Genomic DNA, 9,825 nt, shown 5'->3' with positions numbered 1-9,825 from the left:
ACATATGTACGTATGTAAGTATACGTACATACATACGGAGATGCACAGGGAGCGAAACGGATGGAGCGAGAGAGCAAAGTTGAGACAAAGGCTAAGAGAGGATGGAACCCGGCTTTCACTGCATTTCTATAGTACCTAAAAACACACACTCCCATACAGACTCACGCTGATTATTTCCAACGATTTATTTACCTGTGCGTCCCATGCATTGAGAATGGAAGGAAACGTGATTAAAGTGACTCTCCTATGATATGCTACATACATACATATGTATGTACATATGTACATACATTTAGCGGGATTTTCCCCTGAAACATAGAGACAGTCAGACAGTGAGAGAGAGAGCGAGCAAGGCAGAGCCTCGACGACTACCTGTTACACTCGTTCTCGTTGATGTTGCTCTCCTTCTCATTGTTGGTATTTTCACCTTCTTCTTTGTGTTGTTTCGTTTGCCTGTTTACCTGTTTTCTTTCAAGTCCGACACCATCCATAAATTCCAAAACCCAGAACCAGACGACCCATCGTTAGGGTCCCCGGTCCGCGACACTAAAAAAACTATCTTGAGTTTTAAATTAAGAAATCCAATGGCTTATCTATACCATAAATAGTGTTATATATCATGTTTACATACTTATGTACATATGTACATACATACAGATGTGGTACATAATGTGTACATGTTGTATGTATGCAAATAATATGTACCATACATTACCCTCAAGAGCGTTCATTCGATTGTACAAAATAATTAAAACGTATTCTTGATGTCGTAATAGCTGACGATAGTCGTAGACACTGCTATGCACTACCAGTATCTGCTAGAATGCTGATAAGGAATGATAAGGGTGCTCTTTCGTGACATCACAGAACTTCAAGATCTCGACAAATCTTTTATGGAGAGGCAACTAAAGAGAGAGAAACAGTTTAGAATAATTTTACTTATTTAGACATTTTAAACAAGGTAGCTCGTGCCCTAACGCCTCAAGCAAGCCGGTCGTGTTTCTGCATCGCTCTCGCATTTTTCGCCTAATCAAGAAAAGGAAAGAAGCTTATAAACTGTAATTAATTCAATTTGGTCTTAAGTACCGGAGTTACACACATCTTCATATTTTAATAAAACTTGTGTATACTCTGTGTATTTTCCCGAAGATCCGCATCATCCTACTTTTTCTATATTTTTCGAAGTCTCTATTACTAACACCATTTTACCTTCAAAAAGTCGTATAAAATGTTTTCGCAAAACTAATTTTATCGATCTTTGTCTACATCTCTCGCAAGTGGATTGGTCCTTTCTTCAGTACTCATCACATATAGAGCCTACTGTCAATCTGTTTTACGAAACATTATACTCTGCCTTCGATACCTACGTCCCTGAAGTCACCGTATTTGTTTCCTCTAAACCTCCGTGGTTTTCCAAGTATCTGTCTTACTTAAAAAATACAAAATCTCGGCTCTACAAAAAGTACCAGATAACTGGCTCTTTGTCTGTCTTTGCCCAATATTCGTCGGTTCGCTCTCAATTTCTTACGGTCAATAAGAAATGTTATAACGTATATCTGTGGCAAAAATTTCTGCGGGTCCAGATAAAGTTCCGAGCTGTATTTTAAAATATTGGGCTCAAGCCCTATCTCATCCCTTGACCTTCTTATTCAATTTAGCCCTGAAGCGTTCTCGCCTCCCCATGATCTGGAATGAATCCTACCTTATTCCTCTTCACAAGAAAGGGTCCAGATCTAATATCGAAAACTATCGTGGTATTGCTAAACTATCTGCCATTCCGAAGTTGCTCGAGCACCTTGTCACTCGTCAATTGCAACATGCATGTTCTAGCATTTTATCCCCGACGCAACATGGTTTTTTTAGACATCGATCAAAATCTACTAACCTTTTAGAATTCTCGTCTCTAAACAACCGATGATTTCAAAGTGGCTTGCAGACTGACGTCATTTTTACAGATTTCAATAAAGCTTTTGATTCTGTTAATCATACTCTGCTGATCCATAAGCTCTCTTTATTAGGTTTTCCCAAAAATCTTGTAAACTGGATATCATCGTACCTGCTGAATCGCACACAGCGTGTTTTGTTTAACAATGTCTTGTCGAATGTCTGGAGGAACTCCAGACCTCAAGGAAGTCATTTAGGACCTTTGATGAATTAATCATTTGGTGTTCAAATAACCTACTTTTCTTGAACCATTCTAAGTGCAAACTTATGACTTTTCACCGCCGTGCACCACACTTTGTCTCCTATTCTCTAGGACACCATGTTCTGGACCGAATCTCCACATCAAATGACTTAGGAGTCCTTTTCGATCACAAGCTATGTTTTAATAGCCATATTGCTTCAACCGTTAACAAAGCTAAGGGAGTTCTAGCCTTTATTAAGCGTTGGTCAAAAGAGTTTGACGATCCGTATATAACTAAAGCACTGTACGTCTCGTTGGTTCGCAACAACAAATTAAGGAGCAACAAATTATTATTGAATCCGTTCAAAAACAATTTTTAATATTCGCCCTTAGACATCTAAACTGGGACTCTAACAGACTCCTTCCACCATACCTATCTAGGCTAAAACTACTGAACCTACCCTCTTTACCCCATTTGCAATGGGGTGGTATTCATGAATAAGCTCATTCTCGGGATATCGGACGCCCAAACGCTTTTGGAACGAATCTATTTTTCGGTTCCCTCCAGACCAACCCGCACTTTCCGCCCCATCCGATTATCCATATGTAGATCTAACTACTCCCAGCATGAACCTTTCCGGGTTTTATGCAATAATTATAATTACTTGTACCATCTAATATCCCCCGAATTATCCCTTGAAAAAATTATATTTAACATTTATCATTACCTTGGTTTAGAAAATGTGTAAATTGTATCTTTCCTTTCTCTCTTGTACATATATAATTAGTTTATTATTATTCCTATTCCATTATTAGCAAATAATTGTTAATTGAAATAAATAAATAAATAATGTTTTCGTGCAAAAAAACAACTATTATATCAAGGCCTCTACTAATCTAATTCGGAAACGTTCTAAGATCATGGAACCACATTTTAATGTATTGCGTTTTAAAATATTCGCTAATGAAAGAGCATTCTGAAAGAGGTGCACCGGTTTCTGCTGCTCATGATATATATGATGGTATATATACATACTAATGTACATATGTATAGTAAATAATTTATCTATAGAAAATATTATTTTTTTTTAGTTACTTCTTAACACTGAATTTTGTAAGCATAGCTTAACTTTATAAGAAATTTGGAAAAATGTACATAGAAGAAAATCATTCCACTTATTTCTTTGTATTTTCAACATCGAATATATGTACAATATACCAAAATTTACACAGTTTGAAATTTCATGAAAGTTTACTTAATCTTAAACTTACAACTTATTGAGACTAAAGTAAGGCTCTGTTCAGCCTAAACTCCTCAAACAACTTCATTAGCCAACTTTTTGGATTGAATTCGTTTCAGTACGCCCCCAAACAGATGTTTGATATACCGCGTGCGTAGTGCTGGAAGAACGGGGGTAAAACATGAGAAATGAGTCCTCCCATTAGGCGGTTGCCAATTAATAATGATTGCCGTCAACAACCTGAGAGCCGAGCCAATAAAAATCAGTTATAAAACCATTAAGTCGATACACATGCGGGCATATGAGTGAATAGAAGATACATTGCCGAGACGGCTACTGTCCGGGCTATAAATAGCACCAGAAAAACCGCAACGAACCGAATCGAATCGAAAAGCAAACCCGAGACCGAAGCCTTAATTGTCTAACGCCCGTGTATAAATCAGATGGAATGGGGTAGTCCCTATCCCCCATTCTCAAGTTTCGCACAAGTGTGAAAATAGTTTCGCATAAAACTCGTGAGATTGCAAAAAAAAAACTTCCAAAAATGTTAATCGGAACGAAGTTATTTGAGATGGTTTATAGCCGTCTCTCTTTCAGCCTGCGATTTGTTTATTAATTATTGAATTGCCGGGTCATCTTAGTCATCCATGAGGAGGATGAAGAGCCCAAACAAATGCCAGACAATCATCCAAGAAAATTCCCCGAAAATGCTCTGAGTCACTATAAATATCAAGCTACGCCTGCGCATACTCGTCTCCCTCTCGCTCTGCCCCTCTATCCATCCGTCTTGGTTTTTGCAAGCCCTAAAGAAGCTCTCAAGAGAGACAGACTACAAATGATCCTCTCTCTCCCGCTCTCCATTTGACTGTCTTATATGTACATACATAGATACTTGGAAACACTCGTACTTTGGGCTGTGTTTGCCTAATCAATTTCTCATGTCGGCGTCGCTTTTGTGTGCCGCACCACCATTAAAGCCAACGAATCAAGTTCATTTCGCATACGACTGTCCATTAAGTTCTCTATGAATAATTGGCAACAGGTGGCGATTACCCCAAAAATGTCTTCGAGGTCTTTGAATAGAAAACACACTCACAAAAATAAACGCACCACAAAGCTGAGACATTTTAGATACCAAGCTTATGACCTTACCTAATTACAGGACATTTCAAATATTTTTCCAATGAAAATACCACAAAGAACATTCTGAACTAAGGATACGAGATTCTTACGTGTGTACAGATCACAGATCAAAGCAATCGGAATGATTTCTAAGGAGGCACCCGTGGCTCCACATACTCCCTATACATATATATTCTGGTGCGGAATCAAGATCATTTCTACTACCCACTTGATCAATGGCATTCTTCGTCGGCAGAGCGTTGTGCAATTTGTATGAAACAAAAGCTCGTACTTTCACTTTTTCAGCAGAATTTTGTTGCAACGAATGCGAGTTCGAGTACGAGCACTCCGTGGAATCGTTTCTGTGGATAGACGGGCATTGCTTATGAGGTGTAATTGTATCTGTGGCTGAGGGTAATGTGTGTTGATCGCCTTGCTTGAATGGTTTAAATTTCAACATCATTGCGGTTTGCTTTATTTAAATTTCAATGCGAAAATGCCACAGATAAATAAATAAACCTACGAGTTTTTGGCAAATGTGTTAATGAAGCAATTCGATTGATATTTGAATATGATTCAATGAACTTTCGCGCAAAACGAAAACAATTTTCCAACGAAAGCCGAGAACGGGAAAAGGCAAAATCATAGCCAGTCAAGCGTCTAAAAATGTGGCAATTACTAACACGATTTCAGAGAGAGGCGGTAAGAGTGGGAGTGGGGGAAGGGAGTCACTGTTCATGGTTACGCACTCCCATTCCCATTCCCGTCTCTATCTGTACGGCTGTACGGGTATCTTATCCGGCAACGTTTGACTTTTAAGCGCTTAAGTAATAAGCACAAAATACGAATTCGTCGTAGTCGCTGAGCCACTTAGATAAGCGTCAGTTAAGATACAGATAGAGATACATATAAAGTATGCTGACACTGATAGTGTGGGGATCTTAGGCGACATTCCACCCAAAAAAAAATCTAAAAAAAAAAGTATAATAAAACAAAACGAAAAAGAAAGCACAAACTCATAAAATAAAAATTAACTGGTTGTCTGTCTAGCGATAAGATTGTCATTTCATAGAAGATTAAAGAGAACAGACGTATGTAGAGACAAGACCTCCACCTGTCCCACCCAAGAGTCACGCAGTTATGACGAACTCCGATATGAAATCTTTTTTCCAGCGCAAACAAACGCGTAATTTCCATCTTAAGTTTAAGAACAACAACGGTCTATGGGCTGTGTTCTGTGTGTGTTCGTCACTGATCTGGGTCAACAGCTACATACATTCCCCCATAACCACTGGGCCACATTTATCCACTGTCGTTCGTCCGTCGATCCATTAGCATAGACAACATTGAATCGCAATTGCGATTGATAGCGGCGGCCCTCTGATGCGGAGAGCTCTAGTTTACGGCGGAAACGGAGCTTCACAGCTGGCACGAATCGCAGCTGATTCATGAGCTATTCAAAGGGAAAAAATTCATTTTCACTCCGTCATTCGATTCCACTTTCATATCTTAGACTTTCATCATCGTCTCGAAATGTTCGTGGCAAATGTTTGTGTGTCGTGTGCATTCGTAGGGAATGTATCCATTCGCTTATGTGATATTTGCACAGCAATCAAAAAAATTACAAGCGGAGCATGCACTAATGAACATTTCCTTTCCGTCTGTTACTCTACAAAAAATGGGATCTTGTTGGCTAAATCATTTTAGTCATAGTAATCGGAAAACCCCATTCCAAGTTCCTTTTTTTGTGGGTAATATCTTTTTACGTGTGTGAATGAAATGTTGATTGAAACAAGATTAGTTTATTTATTTCTGCCACCACGTCATTGCGGGTTCCAAATTTTCGGTTCAGCTATTTTCGTTCATGATTCAATCATACAATGTGGATAAAATTTAGTCGTTTTTCTTTAGGAATTTTTCATTTGGAAAAGGGTATCTGAAAATTGATGAAAGGTCTGCCAGTCGATAAAGTACATCCATGGGATGGAATCTTTATGAAAGGAAAGAGCATCATATTCTTTTGTTACTTCCTCTACTCACTGTTGGGATTACACTCTTGGCTCATTCGCCTTCGATTTTCTCTCGCGGCGAAGACATTTTGATCAGGAATTCCACCTGCCAGCTGTAGGTTCTCCTTGAGCGAGTAACATTCGATAAGATAATCAGTGAGTGGAACGCTCTTTACCCAAAAACTCAATTAAGCAGCCGAGTTGGCTCGTTGGGCCGCAGTCTTATCGAATGGGGGAAGCTCTTTTGGGTGGGTCTTAGCACCAAGAGAGCACCACTTGAGGCTCCCTTCCTGATAACGCCAATCTGACGCCTACTCTCCCAGGCGGGCAGTCCAGCCCGTTACCGTAGTCGAAACAGTTAGCAATTCCCCGACAGTGTGCGGACAACAGCAACGTTATGAGGAGCTAGGCCACTGGCACACACAACCCTCCGACAATTCTTCTCCGAGAGAAAGCCCCCCTCCCGTAGTGTAGTGTAATCGTAATCAGAGCTAAAAGGTGAAACTAGAACTAGATAACAATGCTGAACACATTCAGCTCGGTGAGGCAGTACCTCAAGTTCGATATTACGCGTGTGATCATAGACAATATTGTCTTCAAGCTGCACTATCGCTGGACCTTTGTGATCCTGCTGGTGGCCACACTGCTGATCACATCCCGCCAGTACATTGGCGAGCATATTCAGTGTATATCCGATGCTGTGATTGCACCAGTGATCAATACATTTTGTTTCTTTACGCCCACTTTTACTGTGGTAAGTCAATCAGAAGTCCTAATTGGGGTCACCAATTGGTGACCATCTGACTGCATCTCGGATTAATTGGGGATCTGCAAATGGTATTTATGCTTTTTAATATTAATAAACTTAAATCTCTAACCAGGTGAAGCACTACAACAACACAGCCCTGAAGAATGGTGAAATCTTCTCGCCTGGCATCGGACCATTCAATCAAAACGAGGATAAAATCAAGCGGCATGGCTACTATCAGTGGGTGCCGTTTGTGTTGTTTTTCCAGGCTCTCTGCTTCTATGTGCCGCACTTTCTGTGGAAGAAGTGGGAGGGTGGACGGGTCAAGGCCTTGGTCTTTGGCCTGCGTATGGTGGGTCTCACCAAGTACCTCAAGAACGATAGTTTGCGGATTGGCAAACTGAATATACCCTCGATGGCGGAGGCGGATGAGCGGATAAAGGATATTCGTCGCACAATGATCGATCGCATGCGCTTGAATCAGTCGTGGGGTGCACATTTGGTATTTGCCGAGGTGCTCAATCTTGGTGAATCTGCTGCTGCAGATCACCTGGACGAATCGCTTTCTGGCCGGAGAGTTTCTCACACTCGGCCCAAAGGCACTCCATTCGCGATGGGTGGACGAGATGAATGCTCTGGATATAGTTTTCCCCAAGGTGACCAAGTGCAAGTTCTTCAAGTTTGGCGCCTCCGGATCATTGCAGGAGCACGATACCCTCTGTGTGATGGCCCTGAACATCATGAATGAGAAGATCTATGTGATATTGTGGTTCTGGTATGCCTTCCTGCTGATTGTCACCGTTCTGGGTCTCATCTGGCGCCTGCTAACGCTGTTCTTTTACAAAAAGTGAGTATGGAAAAGAGTCAAACCCAAACCAAACTTTTGATAATCCCATTTTTTCAATAGCTTGACCTTCACCCGCTGGTCCCTGTATTGGGCCAAGCCGGGTAGAGTGGACGAGAACGAGATCTCAGCGGTGATCGACAAGTGCAACTTCTCCAACTGGATGTTCCTCTTCTTTCTGCGCACCAACCTGTCCGAGTTCCTGTTCAAGAAGATCATCTATCATCTGGCCAGCGAGTTCCCCGATCCCGATCGCGACAATGACATCAATGCCTATCGCGATCGAGTGCCCCACTATCCCGACATCAGTGGCCTGGACACAACGGACTCTCCCCTGCTGCATTTGCGTCATCCATCCACGGCTCCCCATCAGCAGCCATCGACGTCAGGGATAAACACCAAACAGCCCGTCTAAACCCGAAACCGAATCCGAAACCAAAATAATTTATTCATTTCGATTAAAGCTAGGCAATTAATTATTTCAAATGCTGTTTTTTTTTTTGTAATTATTTTAAATATATTTATTTTTAAGTGTAAATATGTATTCATTTTTCTTTATTTTTTTTCTTTTCGTGGGAGCTTAACAGGTTTTGGATCTGGACAGCAAAACGGTAATTTCAATTTCGGAATTTAAAATGAAAGAAAACAAACCAGACACCTCCACTTTGGGCGGAGCTCTGTGAAACGTGGGCGTGGCGGCTGACAGTTTTGTGGTTTGTGGTGACCCACTTTATGGCCTGTTCCAATGCGGTTTGAAAGTGTCTACCCCCCAAAAGCTGGTGCCCAGCCCAGTGAAGTTTTTTGTTTGGATGGATTGTGTGTGCTTTGGAAATTTCAATGAAAAGATTCAGAGATATTTTACCATGTATTCGTTGTGGTTTTCTACACTGATAAGAGCTGCATATCGAGATATCATAGCCTCTGGGAAACTCAATCATTTCTCATAGAGTGTAAGCCTAAATAAATACACATAGGATGGGCCTTCTCTTCGGTGTCCGATGCTCAGCTCAAAAGATAATTGTACACTCAGATAAGAGAACATTTCCTATGTCTACGATATTCCCTGAAGATATGCGAAGCCCAAAAGCAGACCTATCCCTTTTTTGAAGTCCTTTTAAAATCATAATATGTGTACAGTACATCCAGTAAATATCCTAAGCCACAAATCGCTGTTGTGCTGTGTGAAACAACCAATTAGTATGAGAAGCCTCTGGTCTGGCACATTTTTGCACAGACTTTTGGCAAGTATTTCCAAATACGATGACGTCTCTTGCGCCATACGCGTCGAGGTGTAATGGCAGGCTAGTTATGACACCTGCTTAGCACCAAGTCGAGATGTCGACGAGACATTTCGACATTCGATTCGAAACTCTTGAGAAGTTGATTTGATGACAAGATTTCGCTTTGATAGTTTGCGGTCAATGTTAACCGGATTGGAATGGCTTCGATTGGGATTGGTATTGGAATTGGAATGGGTTCGCATTGGATTGGATTGGATTGGGTTTGGGTTCATTCATTTGGTCATGCAAAAGTTCAACTTTCGAAACTGTCCAAGTCCAATGCGGGCCAACAGATCGACCATCAAGAATGAGAACAAACACAAAAAAAGAGTTGGAAACGGAGTGCCGATCAGGTTTACGATCGTATCTTTTGTCTCTTCAGACAGTCTCTGTCTCCTTTTTGGGTTCTCTGTACGTATCGAATCGAAATCGAATCGAACGTTGTGTGCATATCAA

At 40.9% G+C, this 9,825-nt stretch overlaps 1 protein-coding gene across 1 annotated transcript; it reads left to right on the top strand.

Moving 5' to 3' along the window:
• The first annotated feature begins 6,819 nt into the window (after positions 1–6,819).
• Positions 6,820–8,555, top strand: LOC117895356 (innexin inx7). Its single transcript, XM_034802983.1, is given in 4 exon segments — positions 6,820–7,251; positions 7,379–7,768; positions 7,770–8,092; positions 8,153–8,555. Coding segments are annotated over 4 exon segments (1,299 nt in total). The 5' UTR covers positions 6,820–7,017; the 3' UTR covers positions 8,505–8,555.
• The last annotated feature ends 1,270 nt before the right edge of the window (positions 8,556–9,825 follow it).

Source organism: Drosophila subobscura, chromosome A, assembly GCF_008121235.1.
Source record: "Drosophila subobscura isolate 14011-0131.10 chromosome A, UCBerk_Dsub_1.0, whole genome shotgun sequence".
Taxonomy (NCBI): Eukaryota; Metazoa; Arthropoda; class Insecta; order Diptera; family Drosophilidae; genus Drosophila; species Drosophila subobscura.
This window is presented reverse-complemented; position numbering and strand designations above follow the sequence as displayed.